At 36.8% G+C, this 27447-nt stretch overlaps 1 protein-coding gene across 2 annotated transcripts in view; it reads left to right on the top strand.

Annotated features, from left to right (window-relative positions):
- The window catches only part of ADAMTS6 (ADAM metallopeptidase with thrombospondin type 1 motif 6), a 145868-nt gene that overhangs the window by 107484 nt on the left and 10937 nt on the right, over positions 1 to 27447 (top strand). For both annotated transcript variants that reach the window (XM_063423009.1, XM_063423007.1), the window contains 8 exons: positions 3494 to 3596; positions 4591 to 4724; positions 6466 to 6589; positions 7795 to 7875; positions 12051 to 12214; positions 13951 to 14089; positions 22887 to 23016; positions 26474 to 26678. In XM_063423009.1, coding sequence (XP_063279079.1) covers positions 3494 to 3596; positions 4591 to 4724; positions 6466 to 6589; positions 7795 to 7875; positions 12051 to 12214; positions 13951 to 14089; positions 22887 to 23016; positions 26474 to 26678 — 1080 coding nt within the window. The remainder of the gene's footprint in view (positions 1 to 3493; positions 3597 to 4590; positions 4725 to 6465; positions 6590 to 7794; positions 7876 to 12050; positions 12215 to 13950; positions 14090 to 22886; positions 23017 to 26473; positions 26679 to 27447) is intronic.

Here is a 27447-nt window from a genome sequence, read left to right as displayed (position 1 = left end):
ACCATTTTAATCCTTTGGAAACAGTGCACACAGTCCTGCTAGAGTTATTGCTCATCAAGCACTTCCAAAGCCATGTATGACTTCTTAATTCAAAAGGCAGCTGCTAATGGAAACATTGAGACCAGCAATTAATAACATTAATTAATTAATTAAGGGGTTTTATAGACTTTTGTTAATAGGAAATGACAAGTTCAGTTGCTGAAATCTGCCTCACCGCAAACTCCAAGATGAACAGGTGTTCCAGTGTTGGTTCAACACTCTGTTAACAGTTTTTAAACTCAAAACATCTTTCAGGACTTTCTTCAGACCTGATTTTAAGTTCAAATATGCTTGCCGGATTCCTACCTAGCAATTTGCTGTCTCATAAAAGAACATTTGGAGATGCAAGCTGTCTTTAGTTTTACAAGAGTTATCGATGTAATATAATTGCATTTAAAAAGTGAAATATCTTACCAAATAAAGAAAAGGAGTTATTGCATATTTACATTATGAAAAGAACACCTATGAAAGAGGTAGTGCCAAAGAGATGACATTTTGTAAATGCATTTTGTAGGTTACCTTGTAGTAATCATTTTGCATTTCTATGCCTAGGATTTTCATAGAGTCATAGGTAGGAAGGAACTATTTGGTCCAACCTTTCTCTGCAAAAACATGGTCTGGACAAGATGGCCCAGCATCCTGTCCAGGCAATCTTAAAAGTATCCACTAGTTGGGAAATTACCACTGTTCTGAGGAAATTATTCCAATGGCCAGTTGTTCTCAGTGAGAAAAGTTTCTCTTCTGTGTTCAATCAGAATCTGCACAGGAATTACTTGTATACATTACATCTTCTCTATGTGACTCCTTGGAAAGAGAGAGAATCTCCCTCTTCTCCGCAGCCACTCTTCAAATTCTGTAACACAGGGATAAGACCTCCCCCAAGCCTTCCTCTCTCAAGGCTGAACAACCCCAGTTCCCTCAGCCATTCCTCCCGTGCCAGCCTTCCCAGCCCTGTGACTGCCTTTGTGCCTCCTCTGGACCCTCCCCAGACCGTCCACATCCCCGTTGTGCACCAGGGGCCCAAACTGATTTGTACTGCAGATGTGGCCTGGCAAGCACTGTGTGGGCTGGGACAAGGACTCCATCTCTGCTGGTGAAGCCCTTGTTCCAGGATCCGCTCCCTTTCTGTGCTCAGGGGCACACGGGTCACTCAGAGGGAGCTGAGCCCACCGGGAGCGCCAGCCCCCTCCCACAGAGCTGCTGCCAGGCTGGGCAGAGCCCGGCCTGCGCCGCGCTCCCGGGCTGCGCTTTGCCAGCTGCCACCTGTCCTCACTGACCCTCACAATGTTCTCATTCGCCACCGTTCCAGCCTATCCAGCTCTTTCTGCATGGTGCCTCTCCCTCTGAGTGTCCACTTCCTCAGACAGTTTGCTGCTCTTGCAGAATTTCACTAGGATACACTTGATCCCGTCCACTAGGATCAAGTGTTTCCCACTTTGGAAAACAAACAGTGCTGGGCCCAGGATCAATCCTGGGGACACCCCTTGTGCCAGGCTGTCACACTGAAGAGAAGGGATTGACCACTCCCCTGGGTCAGCCACGTCCCCAGCCACCCTACGGACCTCTTGTCCAGGCCAGAACACAACAGCTTCTCCAGGAGGAGGCTGAGGGAAGCAACACTGAGAGCCTGGGAGAAATCCAGGCAAGCAGTGTACACCACTCACCCAACAGCAACTAAACAGGGTACTGTGTTGTTGAAGGCAACCAGGTTTGTCAAGCCCAGTTATGAATGCATTTCTTGAGAACATAGCCTTTAGTTTTACCTCCTGTCAGATATTGGTGAGAAACTAAAAAAAATAGGAAAATTAGGCAGCAAGACTACATCTCAAAGACCAGATAGTAAGATCCTTCTTTTCTCATCTTCATATTTTGTTGTTTTGTCCTAATATAACTATTTAGATAAAGGGTTTCATTGTGGGCATGATATATTTACCTTGTAAAGAGAAGTCAGTACAATTAAAATACCAACTGGGTAGATTAGGAGCTGAGCAATTGGGACTGAATAAGTGAAGTGACCAGTACCAGAGAGGTTCAGACTCTAGCTCTGAGGGATGTCAAGTCTGATCCTTCAACTGCTTGGAGAATATCATGCAAAGAGGGAAATTTAGTTTGGCTTACTATTAAAAACTCCCTAAAATTATTTTTTTTTAAATTTATGTAGTTATTTTGAATTCTTGCTGTTGTCATCTGAAGGATTATTAAATAAAAGTAGTTGCACTACTGTGCTCTTACTAGTTAATGAATTGTATTTAAAAATGTATTTTTGATTAGAGGAGGTAATAGAGTAATAGACAAAATTAAAAATATAGATACTGTCTAATGTCCACTGTTTTAATTTATATTGCTTCAGAATAGCAGAAAAAACCTTAAAGCTTAAATCATATGGCATTGGGATGACTGTCATGAGATCTTGATTAATGTATAAAGAGAATCATAATTGTGTTCATATTTGCATTGTGTGATAAATTTTTATCATCCATGTCAATAGAGTCACTTTCACTTGAATGCATTTCAGATTTCTGGGAAGTGCTAAATGGCTTAGGTACACAGGAAGACAAGTAAAATGCCATAAAATGGACTCTCTTGCTCATAAAGTAGTAGTATTTATTAACACCTCTGATGTCTGTCAAATAAAAATCCTATCCTCTTTCACTCTAAACAAAATTTTAATCTGTGTTTTAAATACTTTCTGATGAAGCTTGCAATTTCAGCAGGTACTTAAACATTGATAACAATGTTTAATGATATGATGTTATATTCAAGATTACTTTGAATCTGCTGATGAAAAATATTATAAATAGCAAAGAATTCTATTTCTCCTGTAATTCTTTCCAAGAATTTACTTAAATCTACCCTCATTCCGAGCAAAAAAGTTACTTCATGGTTCTGTAATTGTTAATGCAAAGCAGTGAAAAGTTAAATGAAAATTTTTATTTCTTGACATATAGAGGCTGGTAATCAGAGCCAGACATGCAATGTCTTCTCTTTCTTGGCCTTAAAAAAACTTTTGTCAAGACTAGAAATGAGCAGGAGTGATATAGTTCTCTAGAAAATGTGGGGTTTTTTTCCTTGATGTCTTAATAATGTGTCTCAGTACAGGATAATTGAACCTACAGCTCCAACCAAATTTTTTTTCCAGCTGTTGTTAATGTGTTTATAAGAAGGTAGCTGATGGATTGATTATGACGCATAGTTTGACAGGATTCTGATTTTCCAGTTTTATGGAAACTGTTATGTAACACTTACCTTTTTTAAGTTACTTCAGCTATTTCATACTAACCTAAGATTGCAAATGGATGCTTCAACTGCAAAATAATAAAGCAAATTTCAGAGTCAGAGCCACAAGACAAAACCTTCTAATCACTTGCATGATTGTATTTGCAGTATAAGCATCTAAGCATTGTCTTCCATGTTTGTATTTGGAAAAAATTAACTATTTTGTGTCATTTTTTAGCCGTGTCCTTCAGGGGCTCGTGATTTTAGAGAGAAACAATGTGCGGATTTTGACAATATGCCTTTCCGGGGAAAGTATTATAACTGGAAACCCTACACTGGAGGTAACGTTTAGCATTGCAAAACCATTGTCATATGTGAAGTTTTCAAAATTATATAAATGTTGTATAGAGAGTAATGTTTGTAAATATAATGTTTTGACTAAAATAGCATGAGCTAAGATTTTTAAGCTTGTACTTTTGTCAGTGGCTGACAACTATTCTAGTAGATTTTGTTTTGGTGTGAAGGGATCAGCATCATTGTAGAGACTTCACTTTAAAAATATTCTCCACCTGCACCTATACTAGAATTAGATATTCCATAGGTGATCTGCAAATGACTCTTATGCTACAGTGATGAGTTTAGTATTAAGTGATCTCAAAGTAAGTTTGCTTTTTCTAAAGTCAGGAACGTATTAGGAAAAAGAGAAACAAGTAAAAGCATTTATAGGAGTCTCTAAAAACTACTTCAATAATTATATTATTTATAATATTACTTTTTTTTTTTTTTCTTATGCTAAAGCTGGAGGGTATAACTTGTGTTTTTTGTACTTTATTGACTCAAATAAAATGAATTCCCAATGATTTTTAGCTTAACAGCCTAAATGGTTTTACAAACAGATTTTAGATTAAAAGCCTTAGAAAGGTTATCATGATCTTGTGGTGTGAGCTGTAATGTAATTCAATAGGACTACATTCTCAATTGAAATTTTCTGATCTTGGTTTTGATATACTTCTAGCACTACATTCTGTTGCTATTCTTTCTTTTCAAATAGTGCAGTGATATCCTTTTTGGTTTAAATTGTTCAATAACAATTAGGATTGTACCAGCATAATGGCATCATTATGAACCCAATCAACCTTGTCATAATCTTTTTTTGCAAAAGTGAAGAGTCAAGCTGAGAAATCATTAAGGGGAAGTTAACTAAAGTGTGTACCTTGTATATGTCACATATGAGATAAGATTGTAAATTGCAGATCTGTTTAATAGTTTTAACTAAACCTTAACTTTTAAAAGTTTCTGTTAATTTTTTTCCTCTGATTTGATTTTGTTGTTTAGGTGGGGTTAAACCATGTGCATTGAACTGCTTGGCTGAAGGGTATAATTTTTACACTGAACGTGCCCCTGCAGTAATAGATGGGACTCAGTGCAATGCTGATTCACTGGATATCTGTATCAATGGAGAATGCAAGGTTACAAATGCTTTATGAAGTACTTATGGATTACTTTGTTGTGTCTGCTGTCACCTGTACTTAGTTATGGTACTTGTGTATTACATGAAAGGGAGTGCTGACAGGTCAAGTTGTTAGTAGAAGTGTAAGATTGAGATAAGAAGTTAAAAAAGGTATTGCATAAAATAGACAAATAATTTGAATTACAGTAATTTCTCACAGATGGTAGTAGAATCTGCCATTTTATCTTTTTTCTTGCTTTATCATTTCTGTTGAAGAGTTGATGGAAGTGGCAACAGGAGATAAACAGGTTCCTTGCATTCTTCCAAAGCCTGTTCCATCATTTCAGTTAGAACATCACTCTGGCTGAAAAACACTAAATATTAACATATTAATCTGTTTAACTAGTTTATCCTGTTACAAAACCCCCATGCTGGTAATGTAAATGAAACAGAAAGTTGTCACTATTGCCTTGTGGTTCTAGGAAAAAATCTATAGTGACGTAAGTATTTGCCGTTTACTAAAAATCTCGTTATCTGGTAAGCTTCTGATGGAACTGCATTACAAGAATTTCAATAGAATCAGGGTTCTGTGTCATATTTTTTGGTTATTAACATTCCACTGCTTCCTCAGTTTAGCAAAGCATTCAATTATGTACTTAGGTCTAGATATTTGAAAAGTACTGGTGACTCTAAAAATTATTTGATTTCAACAAAACCACTGACATAACTAAAGCTTAACTTAATGCTGAAGTGCTTTGCTAAATGGAGGGCTGAAGATGTATGTTTATTGAATGACATAGTGAGATCAAAAGCTTTTGCCATGTTTAGTAAACTGGTGAAAAGAAACTCAAGTTGAGATGAACTATGAAGAAAGTTGAGTGTCTGTCATCTTAGTGAATCAGTAAGTTGAAATGTAAATAGTTAAAATAATAATATTTTGTCAGTTATTGAAAGTATTTTAATTTTCCTTATGATGTGTGTATTAGCTGTTTACAAGATCGCTAATAATACTGCTAGAACAGGAAAAAGAGACACCTAGACATTTATGTAGCTACCTTCTTCTTTGTATGAGTGCTGGAAAAATACTGGCAAGCTGCAGTCTTTATTCTGTTTATAACCTACTTGTTTGTTACTAGTTTTATTTTCTTTTCCCAAAAGTTCTGTCTTTATTTTCATTTATTTTAATTTTTTTCATCTAATACAGCATGCAATTCTGATTTTCACTGCTTCATTCTGCATTTATTCTTACTGTGAAGTCATTTGTACTCTACATTCATATTTATAAGAATTGCAAGTTTTCTCTGCAGTATGTGGAAATAAGGTCTATGAAGCTGTATTGCCTTAAGAATGTGACTTATACTGTCTAAATGTTTAAGGATCACAAAGCAAATGTTTAAAAAAATATAGATGGCATAAGGCTGTTGTAATATCAAATAACAACATCACTAATCATTTATTGATAAGTATAATAAATATATTATATGCAAAACGCTGTGAAATCCCTTCCTAGAAGTCACAGTAGAAATGCAAGATTCTTATTAATCAATATTTGATAACAACGTGAAATGCGCATTCTTCTCCTTTTTTATCTCCTTTCATTGTCAAGTGAAAACCCACTTAAAGTACTGGTTATCAACAATAGAGTAGATAAAAATAAGAATTGAATATCTCAAACTTGAGAGAAACACTTCAAAGAAACTTTAGAAATAATGGTGCATGACCATCATCCTGCTAAAATATTTGTTCTTATCTGTTCTCAGCATGTAGGTTGTGATAATATTTTGGGGTCTGATGCTAAGGAAGACAGATGCCGTGTTTGTGGAGGAGATGGGAGTACATGTGAATCCATTGAAGGTTTCTTCAATGATTCATTGCCCAGAGGAGGTATGTACATTCTGTTCCACAATGCTTTAGGTGACTCTTTAGCAAATACCACTGCTGCCTTCATTTCCAGCGAGGCATTGCTGCTGGTCATTCACTTTGCCTCTGTGTGTCTATTTCCTTTTTTTGTGTGTATCAGTTTGGATTTATCCCAAATAAACACTGTGTTTAATTATTGAATGCTTAGTTCTGTTAGTAAAGATTTTTTGTTATTATTTAGTTGTGGTAGTATATTAAGAGTAATGTTGTGCATTTTTTTACTGTGTGTGGTAGAATCTGTTAGTCATGCAAGAAATTTTACAATAGCAAGAATACAGAAGAATCTCAGAAGTTCATCGTATTAAGAATTCAGGAAATATATATAGGCTATTATTTTAAAACTTAACTTGAAAAATATTAGTCTTGTAGTCTTAATGTTACCAGATTTTGGAGTCCATAATTCAGGGACAGGAGTGATGCACTGCTGTTAGTTCTGTCCAGTAAGGGACCAGTAAGATTACAGGGGTCTGGAACATTGGACCCTCTGTGAGAAGAGGTTGAGAGAACTGGACTTTGCTCAGCCCTCAGAATCCCCTGGTTTATGGGGACCTGGTGTGAACCTTCCAATACTGTGAGAAGCTCATGGTAAAAACAGAGCCAGGCTCTTTGCACTGGTGGGTACAGGGTAGAAGTCAAGACAGTAGCTATCAACTGATAGAAGAAAGGTGACTAACCAAATGGAAGAAAAAACTGTTTCCTCAGGAGGACTGTCTAGCAGTGGATCAGATTTTCCAGAAAGGCTGTAGTTTCCATCTTTGGAGTTTCTCATGACCCAGCAGGATAAAGCTCTGAGTAACTCAATCTGATCTCTTAGCCACACCTGCTTGTTGCAGGAAGTTGGACTAAATGACTGACTGAAGTACTCTAACACTTGAATTATCCTGTGATCCTAAAGACATTTTAAATGTTAATTACTTAAGATACACTGTTAAAAATACTTTATAAGCAGTTGAAAAAAGAAATTGCTGAGTACTTAAGTTCTTGCTATCAGTTAAAAATTTTTGTATGAAGTTTGAAGAGTTTTCCATTGTAAGAAAACAATCAAGTATATTTGAATCCCATATCTTATAATAATTTTTAATTGTAAATAATTCATTAATCATTAGTTTAATAACTTAAAATTGGTGAAAGTAAAAAAATATCAAACAAATTTTTTCTTTATCTTACAGGATATATGGAAGTGATTCAAATTCCAAGAGGTTCTGTGCACATTGAAATAAGAGAAGTGGCAATGTCAAAGAACTACATTGGTAAGGGCACTCTTTATATAGGAGATAGTAAAACGTCAGAATTTATATTGTGATTTGAAGGTACATTTCCTGGTTTGACCAAACCTTATACACAGCAGAAGTGGCAGAGGGAATAGTTAGCTGTTAACACAGCTAACCTGTGATCAGACAGCTAGCAGTTAGTTAGGGTGTATTCTCTTCGATGCAGTTACTGAAATCCACCACGTTTCTAAGGATGTTTCCTCCTTGTCCATTCAGTGCAAAATCATGCCAACTTCACTATGAAGTGTTAGAGTTAAACTGAAGTGGATGAGGAAATAATGCTTAATATAAGGAAATAAAATACTTGGTAACAAGGAAATAAAATTCAATGTCCTATCCTGCTGTGAAGTATTGTCTTCCATCTGGAAATTCTCTTGGGGGATTAAACTGTTTTAAAACACAATTTTATTTCATCTGCAGCCATAGTCACTTAAATGCTAACAATCCTGTCTCTTTACTTCAAGGGAATTTAATGTATCAATTACACAGCACTAGATACCATTCCTGGTTTGTAGGTAAGGAAAATAGGTGCAGAAAAACTATGTGATCCTTGAAATAATTCAGAAAGCCTACTGTAAAACACAGAATCAAATTCAGATTCCTAGATTCTTATTGATTTCTCTAGAGACTGTTAAGTGTGCTTTCTGTTTTTTTAATACTGATATTTACAAATCTGACTTAGTCAAACTCAAGACAATGTGCTTGGCTGAAAGTTTATGTATCTTGGTTTGCATAGCAGTCAGTTGACAGTGGTAGAAGAACACTAATTTCTTAGTCAGAAATAGATTAGAGGGCTGATTAGTTGTACAGCAAACTAAGAAATTAACACTAGCAAAAGCTATTACCTGTTTAAGCTGTAAAGCAGTTGCTGAGGCTACTTCTTTCAGTCTCTAGTCTGTGTACTTGATAAATAGCTCTAAGGTGTTGGAAGGCATTGTGATGTCTGTGAGTGTGAATTAGAAAGGCAATTATCTTCATCAGAACATCAATTCCTTAGTGGATTATATTGACAATGATGGTGCCTTTTACTACACCTTTTACCTTTCTTTCTGCCTGCCCCCACCCTTCTGTAATTCAGCAGATAGTCAACCTCCTTCCATTCTGCAGGATTAATAACACTACCAGCAGTTGAGTGATTGCTATTCTTTCAGCATCACACTTCCCAAGGCCCCTCCTCCATGTCGAAATATACCACGTGTAAGTTTGTTTCTGTATCCTGCGCTGAGTTTCAAGCAGAGGTGGTGCCAGGGAGTTGTGCTATATAGCCTGTCATTGTCGTTTTCTGCCAAGAACTCTTTGATGAACAGCTGAAAAACAGGACAAAGATGCTGCTATAATTGATTGTTATTCCTCTCTAAGAATAAAGCAGTGGACAGAAATCTGGAAAAGCATTTCGATTGGCACCGTCTGAATAAAGTAAATTAAAAAGGCAAATTTTTTGGTTTAAATAGAAAATACATACAACATCATTGATATATAATCTGGCCACAGATCTAAAAATGTGAAGTTGTACATAAACACTTTTTTTCATGTGCCTATCACAGTTTCAAGGGATTCCAAAGGCTTTCAGGCTCTCTCCTCACTATCTTCTCTCATGCCACAGAGCCCTGTCTACAAAATTGGGTCTTCTTTACTGGTTTCTTGTGATTCCAGCTTTCAAAAGTGCCATTTTATCTATTATACCTTATGGGGTATTTTGTTCTGTGACTGTGAACCAGATCTCTGTTTTAGGGTTACCAGTTTCTGGGTAAAGGAAGGTTTTGGTTAGCCTATTCCCTTAAAGGAACCAGTCAGTGAGAATTGGTAGTTAAAATGATTTTAGTATGTTCAAATACATAACCCAAGGGTATTGTTTTATGGATGTTTCTTTAGTGGCAGTGTCGACTTCACAGCTCCTTCTCTGTCTTTATGGAGTACCCCCTGTTGTTCCAGGACAGCTCTTTGTGTGGCCACACTGTGAACGAGATTAGAGAACTGGTTCTGCTGAAAATAATCATTTACACATATTATTATATGTTCTCTTACGTGCAGTGCTGCTGAATACATGATCACAGTCTAAGAAATCAATTTTTCCACTTGAAAGTATACTAAACCTTCTCAGTTTTTTAGTAGTCAACGTGTTCTAGTTGATGTCCCAGCTTCTTGCAGGGGGTTGGACTAGAGGACCTTTAAAGGTCCTTTCCCTATTCTATGATTCTAACACACACACAAAAAATAAACCCCTCTTCCTCTGTAGTTGTCCCACCAGCTCCTTTATTCAAACTCAGGCTTTCAAACTCACTCACAGCAAACAACCCATAGTTCCTTAAACTAGAATGCAGTTCTTTTGAAATCCATGACCTCAAATTTGGAGCGCAGTTAGACAATTCCATTAGCTCAGTTAGCACCTGTCCTCTCTCACCTTGATCTGGCTGGTCATTTTATCACCAGTATTGCTCCTAGTTATGTGACAAAATTAGTCAAAAGCCCGTTTCTGCAGCTGCACAAACAGTACAATATTTTAACTGATTTCTGCACTAGATAACCAAGCAGTAACAAAACTGTCTGTGTTCAGAGCTGAAGAAAAAACTGCATATTTAGTAGTGCTGTTACCTTCCCTTAAATGGCTTGATCCTGGGTGACACCTGGCTTTATATTCCTCTTATGAGGATTTTCTGTGGGCTTCCTGCATTTTGGGTTGTCATAAATGATTTGATGACGAAAATGAACTTGTTCCTTCTATCTCATATGCTGCTAGCATTATGCCACTGCATAATTATTAGCATGTAATTGTTGGACTGCTGTTCCGAACTGTGGCCTTCACCTGTGGTTCACAACTAACATTAGGTAAATGTACTTAGAGAATGAAAATGCATTTTCCTTTGACAGTCAGGTAAAAAATTAACTGCTTTTCTTCTGGATGTATATTGGTTTAAGCATATATAGTATATGTATGTTAATTCTCAGACCTTATGGTGCTAATGGAAATGGTTACTAATGTCTGCTGAATATCACTGCCACCAGTAGAACAGTACTGCCTCTCTCACTCTCTCCTGCCCACATAAATGCTCTCTGATCTGTTTTAGACAACTTCAGCATCACTGAGGCATTTTCCCTAACTGTTTAAGGTAAACCAACTGTCCACACACATGTAGTTGAGAGTAGAATGTCAGATGACTGAGGTTGTCTTACTCCTTAGCATTATGATGTGAAGTTTTCTCCTATCCAGTAAAATCAATTATTTGTCTCAATGAAAAATGACATGCTTTTTGACTGTGGGCTTCCAATCATCATTTTTCTTTAAAAACATTATCTATTTTAAATAAAGAAAAATATGTAACATGTAAGACTTGATTAAAATCTTCACCTTAAATCAAGAAGTCAATACTAAATTAACTGAATAGTCAGCTTAAGATACAATGTCAGATTTCTATTTAGGAACTTAATGTAATAGTATCAATAAAATATCGAATTCAAATCCCTGAATAATATGTGCTTGCCCATCCTAATGGTTGGTTAGCTATGAAATTTGTTTCATCTACAGTACTTTCATTTTTTAAGGCTCTAAATTAGGAAGGATAAAATAGTATATCAGATTAGGTACCTAATATTTCAGTTTGCAGTAGAAAAATCTTGTATTTGTGCTTTAATAAGGCAAAAAAAGTATTAGGCATAGGCAACAAAACAACAGCTGACTGGTACAATATGTCAGACTCAATGTCCCTTCTATTTTTTTCATCTTTCCTCTGCACATTGTCTGTGGTACTAATTCCATGCCCCAGCTTCTTAATCTAAAGATGAGGTTGATAATTGTTTATACATTTCGGACATGTATGTATCTCATATAGTTCAGAATACATTGCACATGGAGTCAGTTTTAAAGTTGAAGATATATTTCAAGTTGCATGAGGCATTCTGGTTCATTCCATGCAGCTTCTGCATGTTGAAACCTTTGAAATAATGTGGACATTGAAGATTATTGCAGAGGTAAAAATGTTGATTTACATGAGGGATATTTTCACCAGGGCTAAAGAAAAGGCTTTATATTGCTTGAAAAAACAGTGATATAGAGCCGAAGCTCACATACTTCTAACAGATTAGTAGATTAATTTACAGTGGCTTCTCTATTATAAATGCTGCTTCCAATTTTTAGGTGGCTTGTATTTTTTTTTAAGCTTTAAAATCCGAAGAGGATGACTACTATATTAATGGTGCCTGGACTATTGACTGGCCAAGAAAGTTTGATGTTGCTGGAACAGCTTTCCATTACAAGAGACCAACAGATGAACCAGAGTCTTTGGAAGCACTAGGCCCTACTTCAGAAAACCTCATAGTCATGGTAAAGTTATAATAAATTATTTTTGAAATTTGAAATATGTATTTGTGTTCTGAGAAAAGAAAATGCTATGAATGAAATTAAAATAGGTTGAGTTTACAAACCATATACACCTTGTGTAGCTGGGAGTTTGTGTGAGTTTTAACACGTTTCCTACATTCCAGCACTGACTGGCAAACATTTTTATGAAATCGGGATGAAGTCAGAGGAGCATCAGGAAATCCTCACAGAAAATGAACCACATCTCTTTAAGTGTGGTTCGCAGTAGTGGTAGCGAAAATTGTGAATGGACCATGTATCATATCTCTGCATACTGCTGACACTTGACAGTCCCTGACAGTTCTGTACATTTCAGTACTTTTAAGCCTGGCCTGGGTGTGACATTTATATATAGCCTTATTAGAGAATGGGTATGGTGGTATGAGCCATGTTAAAGGATGTTACTGTGCCATACATTGATCAAAAGATTTTACAAAGTATGAGAATGAAACAGAAGATATGACCAGCATCCTGACAACAGGCCTGCTGTTTCACTACTATGTTGAGGAGGAGTATGAGAACAAGTTGATATTTTCCCAGTGTATTCAGACAGCTGCCGGATTTGCAGTTCAGTGATTGCTTGAGACAGATAAGATTTTTTTTTGCAGAGAATAATTGTTGCACGGATATCCAAATTTTAGACAGCATTTTCAAACACTTGGATAATCTTTTTTTCTTCTGTAGCTGTGCACAGGCTAGACAGTGCATACAGAATAAGTTCCACAATTATGGTAGCTTCTTTCATTCAGTCTGTGTCATTGACTTTGTTTCTGAAAGTTCTCTGCTCTTTTGCCATGTGGAGGTAGGCAGGTGTGCCTCTGCAAAATGTAAAAGAAAGTAGAAATGGATGAAAAATAGCTCTAAGGTGAGTCAGATTGCTTAATCTAACTTGATTTTGTGTTATTAGCAATGAAAAAAGAAGTTTGATAGAGAGTCAAAGGCTATGTTGGACAGGTAAACTGTAGAAGTGCAGTTCAACAGTGAGGATAGACAAAACTCATGGTGATTGTTGCACTTTTGTCTATGTTGACCACAGTGACATGGCTGCAGTGAGAGTTGTGTTATTCTTTTGAGGGAATCACAGGTGTAATTCCACCAAGTTTATGCTGTTGCCTATTGCATTAGGGCAAAACAGTGGTCTCAGCAACACTCTGTTGGTGTTACTAATATTACTAGAAGTAATGTACTGTGCTGAAGTCACTAGAAGTGCTAACAAGGGAAGAGATAGGTTCAAAACTATGTGGATTTGTGGATTGTACTTCTCCCAAGACTTCATTTAAAATTGCTGCATGTTTCTACAATAATGGGTTTTTTCAGCTTTGACCTCCCATAATTATTCAGCTCTCAAGTTAATTTCCACGAAGACATTAATTTTATGAAAACTAGCAAAATTTGTAAAATTTATGACGCTAGCAAAATTATGAAATTTTGTCAGGAATAAAGAACTGACAGAAATAATAAAGTTGTGCTAAGGGAGAAAGAAAAGATAAAGCTCACCTCGGACAATAATAGTTTTGTTCTGCATATGTTTGAAAAGTTAGTACAGATTCTTTTGGGGAATATCTAAAAAGAACTACTGTGGCTTCCTTTATTACTTTCTTCCCACTCAGCAGAACATAACACATGCCTAGAATAAATGTCACTCTGTTTGCCTTCTGCTTGGCTGCTTTAATGCTATAACCAGTTGTTTTCAACTACAGATTCTGCTGCAGGAACAGAATTTGGGGATAAAATATAAATTCAATGTTCCGATCTCTCGCACTGGCAGCGGAGACAATGAGGTTGGCTTTGCATGGAATCATCTGCCTTGGTCAGAATGTTCTGCCACTTGTGCAGGAGGTAAGACAGTCAAGCTACAGGGTAAACTGAATTGCAAGATACACTTCACTGTATAATTGTCTAGGTGACTAATTGAAAAGGTTTCTTTCAGGTATACCTCAAATCTTAATGAACATTTATTTTAATCACAGGGATCTTGTTGGTTTCAAGTACCTTTAATATGTTCAGATCTTTTTGTTAAATACAGTGTATCTTGGCACAGTGTCACTCTCTGCTAATACTTCTGAGACTCTCTAGAAGCTGGTATGTTTGTTTTTCCTGGAAGCTTTGTTGATAAAGGACATGAGAAATTTTAACTAAGGAGATTAAAAGTGAGAAGGCAAAATAGGCATCTGTAAATAAGGAGATGTGGCTTTGTGTGTTTGTAGGTGTGGTTCACACAATCCTAGTCAGCCATCCTATCCTCCAGCCACCAAAGCTTAGGATGCAAACTGGCAGCTCCTCTGCAGAAGATGATAACAATTGGATTTTACTTGCCAGCCTGTAGCAATATCTGAGAATTGTTGCAGATTTGTAGGTTGTCCCATGCGGTTCATCATGGGTGGCTTTTGATGACAATTTACTGTATTCCTAATCCTCCCTCTAGTGGCCCCCCATGCAATTCTTTACCCCTGGCTGGCAGAGCAGGACAGTTGGCTTCCTTCAAAGCCAACACCATTGTTGCTGCAAGTACTGGTGAGTAGAAGTGCTGTGTGAGCAGTATCCTTCTTCTCTCTGGAGACTGAATGGATCATCTCCCCAGCATACCTCTGTTCCAGAAAATATGGGAGAATGCTTTAAATGCATCTCAAAATTTCAGTTTCTACAGCACTGTGGATAGCCCTTATCAAGAAGAAGACACCATATTTTTAAACCTTTGGACCAAATACTTGTTGCTTTCTTGTTTTTTTCTGTCTATGGGAGGTATTCATCATACCTTTCTACTGGAAGCTGCTGTAGCTGGTACTAGTATGCAGTTTAAGTACAGCCTAGATATACATAGTACACAAAGAATAACATAAATTCTTTTCTGTGCCATGGGAGAAAGTCTGGAAACGAAATAGAGGAGGATACTAACTTTCTCCAATGTTTTTATTATTCGCTTGTTGGACTCCTGGGCAACAGAATAATTTTTAAATACAATTTTAGTAATGGTAAGTATGTAATGGCAGTGAAAAAAACCCTTTAGAAGGAGATATATAAAGAAGAAAAGTGCCTAGCTCACAGAGAAAGTAAGTACCAATTATCAGAACCTTAAAAGTACTGCCAGATCCTATTTTTTGTGATGGTGATGAGCTAATGATCTTTCTGAATTCCTGGGAAAACTCCCATTGATTTAAGTAGAGACAAGATTTTAGCCATGGATATTCTGTCAGGAAGGTCATTGCCTTTTCACAGATTTGACAAAATATAGTGGAAAAACTAATTGGCTCTGAAGGAATACGCACTTGCAAGATTTAAAAATTTGGATGTAATTAATTAGATTTCAAGGGAATTCTTTGAATTCTGTGGAATATTAGTGAATCCCTAAAAGTGGCATATATTGATTAATTTAAACTCAGAGGAAGTGGAGGAGAGATTTTATTTGGTAGCTTATGGTGGCCAAACCATGCATTTTCTCTCCTCTCTTTCAGCTTAATAAAAGGAAATATTATGGTCGCTTATTTTCACTGAGCACTGTACTCATAAACATATATTTCATTGTAGCTATAATTCATGTTAAAAATGTATCTGCTTTCTCCATGAGAGAACCTATTTCCCTCAGCTTATGAAACACCTTTCACCGTATCCCAAAAGAAGACACAATTCTAAAGAGAAGTTGAGGAAAAAAGAAAAGGGAGACAAAGGCTGAAGAGACTTTAACAGGAAAATTTAGCTAACACAAATATTCTACTAAATAGAGCCTAATTGACCAGTGACCATTTTAACAGGCTACCTTATGTCCACTCAAGACTGCTTAAGTCTAGTTCTTTCGAAATCACTTTATCTGTATCTGCATTACTGAATGACTTAGTGATTTAAGCATTTCCTCACTGCTTAGTGACTCTTAAAATATGTGTATTACTTGATGTAATAACCTAAGTGAACTTGAGCATATGTGTTGAGTGTCTTAAAGCAGAGCATAAAGACATTGTGGCAGTACAAAGTTTAAATAGTTTTGGAGTTTTTATATTGCAGAAGTGTCTGATTTTACTGCTGTTTCCTCTTCATAGTGTTTTGAGAGCAGTCCACTGCATTCAGCTCTTTCTAGACCTGCCTTATCTTGGAAAGGGGTGTCTAGAGCAGACAGGAGTCAAGGAACAAGCTAAGAGCAAGCTGGGAGAAACCTACAATCTTTGACTGAATAGTAATATGCTGTCTTTATATTATGTTCATCTTTGCTGTGCGGAGGAGTCACATCAGAACAATAAAACACTTTAACTTTTCAAACAGGACCTCTCTTCTAGGTCCTGTCTTGACTTTGAAGAATAGGAAGAGCACAGTAAGTGGAACTGTAGGAAAGAGAAGAAAGATTTCCTGTTTATGACAGTTTAATACAATGCCAGAGCTCTGGATTCCATTCCTACCTCCTCTGTGTCTTTCTGATGGTACTGAGCAACTCAAAGCATATATTACACTCTTATTTGCTAATTATGAGTTCATTATTGTATGCATAGCCCTCTGGAATTTCTGACCTCTGACACATTCAAGGAATTTTATCTTCTCATGTGGAAACTCATCCAGTCACCTGAAATCAATAGGCTCTTTACAGCAGACATTATACCTCCTGTCCCCCTGTATTCTCAATAGAATGATCTAGGAGTTAAGTTAGAGTTCATAAAAGAAACAGTTACATGTTCAGATTGCCTCTAAAAGGCAGAAGAAAATCTTATATGAAGGATATATAGCCTTGGCTGTAATGACCATGAGATTGTAGAGTTCTGTATTGAAATAACAGCAGCATTGGGACTGCAAGAAAGATTATAACCATGGACTTTAGGAGAGCTAATTTTAGCCTATCGTTCTGGAAGGATCCCATAGGAACAGGCCCTGCAGGGAAGAGAGGTCCAGAAGGGTGGATGGATATTCAAGGATCATTTACATCAAACTCAGGAATGATGAATCACAATGGGAAAGAAATTGAGCCAATGAGGCAATACACCTCTGTGAATGGATGAATGAAGGCTTCTGTCAATACTCAAGTATAAACAGAAAATACATAGGAGATGGAAGCAGGGTGAGGCCACCTGGAGTGAATATGGAGAAGTGGTCAGGGTAAATGCAAATGAGGCTATAAAGGCCAGTGCCCAGCTAGACTTGAACTTGGCTAAGGATGTCAAGGATAATAAAAAGGGTCTTTTCAAATACATCAGTAACAAAAGAAGGGAAAAAAAAAGATCATCTGAGCTCATTATTAAATGAGAACAGGACCCTGGTAAGAGAGATAGATGAGAGGGCAGAGTCACTGAGTGCCTTTGCATCTGTCTTCACTGACAAGACCAGGTCTCAGGGATCCCTGACTGGGGAGACCAGGGTGAAGGAATGTTGGAAGGAAGACATTTCCTTAGTGAAGGAGGATTTGGTCTGAAACAACTAGACAGACCTACTTAAGTCCATGGGCCCTGATGGAATGGATCCACTAGTGACAAGAGAGCTGGTGCACACCATAACAAGGCTGCTCATGATCACCTTTCAAAGATGATGACAATCAGGAGAGATGCTGAGGATTGGAAGAAAGGAAATGTCACCCCAGTTTTCAAAATGGGAAAGAAATAGGACCCAGGGAACTACAGGCCAGAATCCCTGGGAAGGTAATGGCGCACCTCATTTTGGAGGCCATCTTCGTCCACATGGAAGACAAGGTTATCAGGAATAGTCAGCATGGGTTCACTCAATCAGGTGTTTGATTGCTTTCTACAATGAAACAGCTACCTGGATGGATGAGGAGACAGCAGTGGGCATTGTCTGCCTCAGCTTCAGCAAGGCTTTCAATGCCCTTTCACAACCTTCTCACAGGGAAACTCAGGAGGTGTGGACTGGATGAACAGCTAGTGAAGTGGATGGCAGATCCCAGAGGGTCATAATCGGTGACAGAAGGTCCAGTTGGAGGCCTGGCACTGGTGGTGTCACCCAGAGTTCAATACTGGGCCCAGTTTTGTTTAACTTATTCATCATCGAACTGAAGGGCAGATGCCTCCTCAGCAAGTTCATTGAGAACACAGACCTGGGAGCAGTGGCAATACCCTGGAGTGCTGTGCAGCCCTTCAGAAGGACCTCGGCAGGTTGGAGAGAGGGACAGAGAAGAACCATCTGAAATTCAGCAAAGGGAAGTGCAGGGTCCTGCTCCTGGGGAGGAACAACCCCGGGCACCAGCACAGCCTGGGACTGACCTGCTGGGGAGCAGCTCTGAGGAGAAGGACCTGGGGGTCCTGGTGGACAGCAAGCTGTCCATGAGCCAGCAGCGTGTCCTGGGGGCCAAGAAATCCCGTGGGATCCTGGGGACATTAGGAAGAGCTGTGACAGCAGGGGGAGGGAGGTGATGCTGCCTCTCTCCTCAGTCCTGGTGAGGCCTCACCTGCAGTGCTGTGTCCAGTTCTGGGTTCCCCAGGACAAGAGAAACGTGGAGCTCCTGGAGGATGCTGCCAAAAGGATGGATCCAGGCTCTTCTCAGTGGTGCCAATCAATGGAACAAGAGGCACTGGAACAAGAGGTATAAACTGATGGACAGGAAATTCCAGCTGGACATGAGGAAGAACTTCTTTATTGTGCAGGTGACCACACACTGGAACAGGTTGCCCAGAGAGGTTGTAGATTCTCCCTCACAGCCGATACTCAAGAAGTGTCTGGACACCATCCCGTGCTGTGTGCTCCAGGATGACTCTGCTTGACCAGGGAGTTTGGGCTGGATGACCCACTGTGGTCCCTTCCAACCTGACCCATTCTATGAGAGATTGTAAACTATGTATTTTGTAGTTATAATCATGTTAAAGGAGAAAAGTACACATAATTTTTCTTCCACTGACCTTGATGCTCACTGTACAAGAAATCAAGAAGAAATCAAATCTCCAAAGTCTGAGATGATATTTTCAATCTTCTTTTCCTAAACAGAGGTTCTTCAGATTTACCAGACAGTTAAAAAGGCTTGTCTGATGACAGACAGCTCTTATTTATCTAGGATTCTTATGCTTATATGTAGGACAAGAATATAATTGCATTTATTTTTAATATCAGTATTTTTCTTAGGCTTGGGGATCCAGAATTGCAGCTCTTCTTTTGAAGAGCTAAAGAACCTGTATTTTCTGTATTGAAAAGTTTTCCTTTACAATACAAATTTATATTGTCTGAGCTCGTTTTTTTCTTCTGGGAACGTTATGTAAAGCTGATCTACATGTATTCTTCATGTTAATTCCCTTTTTTCCTGAAAGTACACTAATAGCCCTTCTGCAGCAAGGGTTTTCAAATAAAATAAAAGAAAAAAAAGTCTTTCAAGAAAAATAGTTTGTTATTATCTCATATTGGTAGGTCTTTGTAGCCAGTGGCAAACCTGGACAAGACTAAATGAAAGCAATGCCAGAGAATACTGGAATGACAGTGCTAAATTACCTATTGAGAGAGGAGTGGGAGAGGAGAGAACAGAGGGAAATCAGAAAAAAATTGATGGCAACAACAGAAGATTTTCTTTAAGGACCTGAATATTATTTAATGAGAAACACAGAGAAAATGAAAAATATGATATGTAGATATAGGAACTGAAACAATACAATGAATTCTGGAAAGTGAAAGGGCAGTTATATCAGTTGTAGATTACAGAATTATAGTTTATTTACTCTCAGGCATGTCTTTCCTTATGTCTTGTAACTTTCCAAGAGCAAGTTACTCTGTTCAGATCCACAAATACTCTTAATAAGGCAGTGAACTTCTGGTGGTATTTAAAAAAATCCAGCAAAGGAAATAAGTCCTTCATGTTTTTTATGTTTTATGCATGTAAAAATAACTCAAATAACTGCCTACTCTCTTTCTAATTTCTTTCATGCTTAATTATGGCAACAAATGACAGCATTTGTCATCTGGAATTTGTCAGTAGTCCTAAGAACTGGTTAGGATTTCATTCATTCTATTAGAGTTCATCTCCAGATGAATTAAACATCTTAGATATTCATGGGTTTTTTATAAAGTAGTCAGCATACTATTACTATCATAACTAAATTGATTGCTGTTCAATTTTCTTTGCTGTTCATAACCCATGTAGAGTGATGCCTACTATGTTTTTCTTTCATGCCCTCAGATGAATTATAAAACTGTCTTTAGGCAAATAAAATATACATTTCCTCATCAAAGAAAATGTAAGTTTGGCTCTGAGATGAACATCTTGTGATCTGATGAGTGAGCCCAGAAAATATGTCTGGGTTAACCAGCATGCACTAGTTTTAGTGATGCAAGATTGACTGTGTATTGGTACTGGCATCTTTATAATTAACTGTTGCAAATACAAGCCACAAACTTTGGGATTGCTTTTAAAAATAGATACAGCATTTAAATGCCTGCAATTTTAATTCAAGAATAAAATGTGCTCCATGTAATTTAAAATTTGGCTGCTGAAAATCATGCAAACTATTTGTGAATTGAAATCGGCAAAGCATTTCAGTTCCCTGGAGATTATGGTCACTAAACCACTGGAGTTTTGTTTTCTATTAGGATTGCACTGACCAGTGATGAGGACATTTTATGTCTTTTATTATAAACTAAAAATCTGTAGATTTGAAAGCAGAACGTTTTTGTCTAACACAGAGTTTAAGTGAATATGTTTATCTGTGCTTTTTAGATTGCTTTTAAGAGAGACCATATACTCAGGGAAGAGTTCATAATTTAAAAATAGTTTTTCAATACAGGGCATAATGAAGCTGTAGCTATTGTCTAGATAAAAACAGCACTTCTAGCATTTTCCATTTCTTTTTCTTGTCTTAAAAGTTATAATCAGATTTTTTTCTCTCAGATTTTTTAATTGCGTAACATTATAATTAGATACCAATTATGTAAAGTTTCTATACTGCATGACAAGATGCTGCAGAACATTTAAAAATGGATTAATGTATCTCCTGGCATCAATTAAAGATTTTTCACTGTAAGTGAATAGGGTGATTACTGTTTTACAAGTGGTATGCTACCTGCACAACATTCAGTAAATAACACACTTGAATTTTTTTTTAAAGCTGAGCACAGTAATACTTTGCGATCACAGAACTTTAGAATATTTTCTTGTTACAAAATTCCCCAAAAATTAAGAGTGCAAATGTTTAGCCAAATTCTAGAAGGAAATGTTTCTGATCCCAGTAGGAAATTCACTAAAAATATAACAGTGATATCAATGCTATAAGTACATTTATGAGAATGGCATGCTTTATTAGAATGCTTAATTCTAAAGTGTGTATAAATTATATTTAACCAAATATATTTGAGGAAAATATCATTATGAAGGCCACATTTAGCCTATTCAACCAAGAGAATTAAGGCAGTTTGTGGTAAAAATGATAAATCATTAGTCAGAAATAAACATAAATTCGATATCAGCTAGCAGTTACTAGCCATATTACTAGCATTGTTGGTTGTCTAGAGCTGTTAAATACTATTTCTTATTGTAGTGAAATGTGAGCAGAAAATTTCTAGAAATATTTGTACTTTCCTTGTCAGGTCTGTTTTGAATTATTGTCATCTGTTGGCAGTTTTTGCATTGATTATAGAATTAAAAGTGAATCTTGTCACAGCTTCTCATATATTTAGATCTTTCACTTATTTTTCAAGAGCAAAAGGAGGATATTACTTCCTCCTACAAGGGCAGATATTTGACGCCAGGAGGTTTTAATCTCCACTTAATTGAATGCATTTCACATTTTTGAATAAGTTAAATAAATATATCTCTTTTAGAGAAGAGAAAGGTACAGAACCTTTAAAGAAAGATACAGAACTTTTTGAAGCTTTTATAATACAAATAATCCCATTGTTTCAGTTTTATAGCTACACATGTTCAATAAAAACTGCAGGTGAATTGCAAATACACATTTTTAATGCTAACAAACATCTTATAGCATGTTTTTAAGAGAGGAGGAAGGCAGTGTGTATTACTCCCTGCAACACTACACTGGTTAGTGGTTCTTTACTGCTTAAAAAAACCCACAGAAATTTTGCTTAGTAAACCACCTTATCATGTTGCCTTGACAGTGATATACCATAATGTGGGAATAAGGATAAATTCTAAATTACCTTGTTGATGGTTAACAATTAAATAGGAGCTGGAAGTGTCAGGCAAAATGAGTATTCACAGCGACAAACTGCCTCTTTCAGAATTAATTGTAATTCTATTATTTTATTGAAAAAATTTGTAGGATAACGTATGAAAATACAACACTGTTTCCCAGTATTTCTGGTTGGTTTTGAACCAGGGCACATAAACAATAATTTAACATTGAAGTGTAACTGAATTCTATTTGGTGATGTTTTCTTTGAAAATTTAAGTGTCTTTACTAGGAAACAATGGCAGAGAGAGAATGAATTTTGTACAATGTATATAAAAAACAAACTTCTAGTAAATCTATAAATATATTACCTTTAAGAAAACAACAGAATCTTAAATTCCTCTCTGAGTGAGGTAGCCTGAAATTGAAGGAAAATTTAAAAATTATTGTGGCTAGGGGGCATTCAGTCAATTTAAATTCTCACTGCTATAGACTTCGACCAAATAAAGTGGGATGGTAGAATTAATAATCAATAGGTGAAATACAATTAAACTCAAAAAGTATAAGAACAAGAATGATTAATTAATGGTCTTTCATTTCATCCCAAGGTGTCCAGAAACAAGAGGTGGTGTGTAAAAGGCTGGATGACAGCTCCGTTGTACAAAACAATTACTGTGACCCTGACAGTAAGCCTCCAGAAAACCAAAGAGCCTGCAACACTGAGCCTTGCCCACCTGAGTAAGTCATTATTCACTTAAGATGGACATCTGTTTTGCATAGAAAAAAAAAGTCTTCATAATCTATAATAAATCTTGTTAACCAAATGTATATAAAATTCTCTTCTAGTATTCATGTCCTTATCAGAAAGGGTATATGGGTTTGGGTTTTAGTTTCTTGTTCCTCTAAAATCAGCTCTGAAAAATGCATTGAGGCCCTCTGACTGAGGAACAATAGTGATGTTTAAACAACAGTGATGTTCAAAAAGACACTAGCAAAACAGTTTCTTAGGATCTGAGTGTCATATGCAGTGAGCATGCACAGAGTAGAACTGGGGACCATTCTTAAGGCAATAGTGATAAAGAATGCTAAGGTGAGACTTAACTTTACCCTAGTTATTAAAATTGCATCTGAAAGGTTTGCCATATTTTAAAGTATGTTACATTAACATTTGTGTTGAAGTGTTCATGTGAGAATTGGCAAATAGAGAAACTTCTAAGCAGACCAAACCATTTCCTGATAATAGTTTTGTCAAAATTTTTCTCCAGCATATTTAGTGTTGTACAGTAATGCTGTGTGCCTTTAGGATTAATTAGATTCTGTTTAGATTTATTTTTAAAGATAGCTGTATGCTATATATTGATAATTAAAACCCCAGCAGCTCATTTGATCAAAAATGAAGCTTGGCAAGGGCATACAGCATAGCTTAATCTTACTACAAAACCTATTTAGAAACAATTGTGATATTTTGTACTAGAAAATAATATCAGCATGTGAAAAACAGCTTTTCTTATGTTTTGGGACAAATAAAACTTGCGGAAAAGGTGGAACAGATAAAGCAGTTTAATGATTCCTGTTGGTTTGACTTTGGTGATATCCTGTAGCTGTATTCCAACTGGGTATGAAAATCATTAATTCTTATTAAATGCAGATACTTCACAATACTGTGGTCACCTGTAAATGTCTCTTAGAAACTTCTAAGTTGTAGCATGAAGGACACAGTGGGAATTAGACAAGATTATTGTGCATTAAAATCCCAGCAGGTCAATGGGCTTCCAATGGAAGTCAGTCTCTTCCTGGAGTACTGGCTGCTTCCCTGGTGTGGTGAATTTTGCAGAATGGCAGAGCAGTGTCTCTTACACTTCACCCCACTGTGTCATGTAATACGCACATCTGGTGTAATGCCAAGTGAAGCCACTGCACTGCTGCTGCCTTTGAGTATGAACAAGCAGGTCACAGGCAGGTCTAAATTTGGTCAAAATCACTGTCCCACAGTCTACGTGTAAATGTACATTTATCCTGGAAAGGTATGCATTTATTCTTGTTTGGATAACACTGTTTGGCATTGTGTGCTGTGCACCAACCATGTACCTGAGATCAGAACATGAAAAGTGGTCATGTTTGAGCAGTTCTTTATACCAAACACGTTCCAATCCTTTCATTTGCGTGGCGTAGCTATTTGTAAGTTAGCATTTAAAAAAGTAATGTTAACAAAGTTATTCCAAACTGGGTAAATTTTGGGGGTCTTTTTGTTGTTTTGTTTGGTTTAGTGTTTTGTTTTGGTTTTTCATCACTGACACTACTTAAAAAAACCCCACAAACAAACAAAATCCAGTCCATAAAGTGGGAAGTTTTTGGATTCCCCATCCAGTACAACAGGGACATTGATGAACATGGTGAAAGTCAAGACATCAATATTCAGAAAATCAGTAGAGTGTATTAATTATCATCTACTTCAACATGTCAGAGCAGTTCAACCAATGTCTGCCTCTATTCTGATGAGACGGAGTCAATACAAAGTGCCAAATTAAGAAAATGTCTCAATTCCTGGTTCTGTTGGTAGTTTAGTAGAAGACTGTTCAAATAACAGATAGTTATCCAAAGAAGTTTGACCATTTTGGCAGAAAGTTTTATCACGCAGTAAGACTTAGTGTTTACATGGACTGGCCAAATTTTAGCTGGCACAATTCTACTCTTCTCGTGGTGTACACAAAAAGCAATGAAAATGATACTCTTTGTAACTGAATGCCAGTTATGTTATACTTGATGTCTTTGAACAGCAGAAGACTATACTTTTTTTAATACTTTGTTTATTATTACAATTAGTAACTTGTACACTTACAACTTCAAGAAAATAATCTTACAGTTCTATGAATTAGGAACAGTGCTGTCTTGTCATACAGTATAAATATTAAAGGTACCTGAGAGCAAAGTCACTTGAGCAAATCATAGTACCAATTAAAAATAAACACTGCAGCCTCTTGAAAGGTCTGAAGAGCTTCAGATTCTCCTTACTGTGGTAAAAGCATAAGAATTTTTGATGAAGAATCACAAATTAATTTCCTTTTGCTGGGAAAGACAGCATATAACATAATTGTTTCAATCTCTGCGTTGATCTAGTTTCCTGTCACGATAGCTTACACATAACGTAACATAAAAGAGGATAGCAGCACCTTTTTTTTAAAGCAGCTTGAGAAAATGACAGATCTTATGAGGCAGCTCCAGGCATACCTCCAGAAACATCCACAGTGACTGACATGCTTGGCATTTTTGGCATGTTGGCCACACGTGATAGCATACTAGATTTCAGTTTCATCCTTTTCAAGGATGACTCAGGCAAGTGTCTAATCAACATACTAAATACTGAAGACAAAATGTGCTTGTCACTATTATGAGATATTTCTATTTAATTGATCTACATTAACCATTCATAACTAGAAATATATAACATTACAGTCAGATTAATATCTGTTTTAATCTCTGCAGCACCACAAAGCAGTATATTATTTACAATTCCTGGTTTCCACTAGGTATGCAGGAACACTCAGAAGTTCCCTCTACCACCTATCATTCAATTCTTTGAATTTAAAAAAAGTTTGTTGATATGATTGTTATTCTGTGATGAATTCGTGTCTTACTAGTGTTTGCTTCACTTCAAAAAGTGAGAATATTTTACATTTCAGTATTGCCTTTTATTAAAAAGTTTACAAATATTTTGTAATTAGATGACAATTAACTCTCAGAAAGCCCAATTTTGAGATCAAATTATTTTATTGTAATGATACTATTGACTTGTGATGTAACTTACATCAACAGTTCCCAAACATTTGCTGTTGCAAACCACTTCCACAGATATTATTTCAGGCAAGTCCAATACTAATCTACATAAATAGCTTCAGTTTTGTCAGTCTCAAACACTCCTTCCTAACTGCTATAGGCTAGAATTGAAATTGCTGCTCTAGAACAATCCAAAGTACTGTTATTATTGGAAGATATGATTGCAGTGAAGCATGTATTAAAATATTTAGTAAAAAGACTCATAGATTTCTACTTTATTTGACCACGAATGTTTGAATGTTTGTATTGTTAAAAATTAGTTAGGTTTAGTGATTTAAACTATTTGCATTCTTGGTCTGGTGCGGTTATCAACTCTGTTTCTGAAATGCACTAACTGGTTCTCCCAACGTTTCCTGTCCAGGTGGTTTATAGGGGATTGGTCAGAGTGCAGTAAGACCTGTGATGGAGGGACGCGTTCACGAACAGTCCTCTGCATCAGGAAGATTGGGCCCTCTGAGGAGGAGACGCTGGACGCCGCCAGCTGTTTGACACACCGGCCCGTTGAGAAAGAGCCCTGCAACAACCAGTCCTGCCCCCCGCAGTGGGTTGCTCTGGACTGGTCAGAGGTATGGAAATTTCGCTGTGTTAGCTCAGTGCTAAGAGTGGAGGCAGCACCTCTGACCTCCGAATGTCAGTGCATTTCCTGTCAGGACTTGCTAAGGAAGGATTGATAAGAAAATCTCCCAGAGGGGGTTTCACCTCATCGTTTCGTTTCCTGCCTTTTCTTATGAAAATGCCCGTAACTTACAGTGTGTCACTATACCTACCCGAAATTATCTCCTTCTCTCCCACAGGTATCACACACTGGTTACCTAAAGCAATTTTACACTCTGTTATCATGTCCAGGCTTTTATGCCGCAAGATTATGTAATGATTTTGAGCAAAGTCTTTCTAGTTTGAAGATTCTAACTCTGCTAAACTTCTGGTTGTGATAATTCATCAGGACTGTGAAAAAGTACCAGGTTTCTTGCTACTATGAATTTTATTTGTATAGCTTTGCAGACTGATGATCTTGACTGATTATACCATTTTAATATAATGAGAAAAGTTGCTTTTTCTTTCTGTTCATGTTTTTCAGAAATATATTAAAATCTCTATAGTACTGTAAATGTAAACATTTTTATATGTGTATTTATATGAATTTCTGACAGAAACAAGAAAAGGAAAACAACAGTGAACTTAAAAAATGAAGAGTTGAATACTCCTCCCATTGAAAGCAATGCTAATTTTCTCTGGAATGCAAGTTATGAAGTTTTCATTTCATACTCAAAACAATGCATAATACAAATAAAACAATTATAGAAATGTTTTATTTGCATATGCACTTGTTGACAA

The sequence above is a fragment of the Prinia subflava genome, chromosome Z, assembly GCF_021018805.1.
Source record: "Prinia subflava isolate CZ2003 ecotype Zambia chromosome Z, Cam_Psub_1.2, whole genome shotgun sequence".
NCBI lineage: Eukaryota > Metazoa > Chordata > Aves > Passeriformes > Cisticolidae > Prinia > Prinia subflava.
Note: the sequence above shows the minus strand (reverse complement) of the source record. Positions and strands in the feature narration are given on the sequence as shown.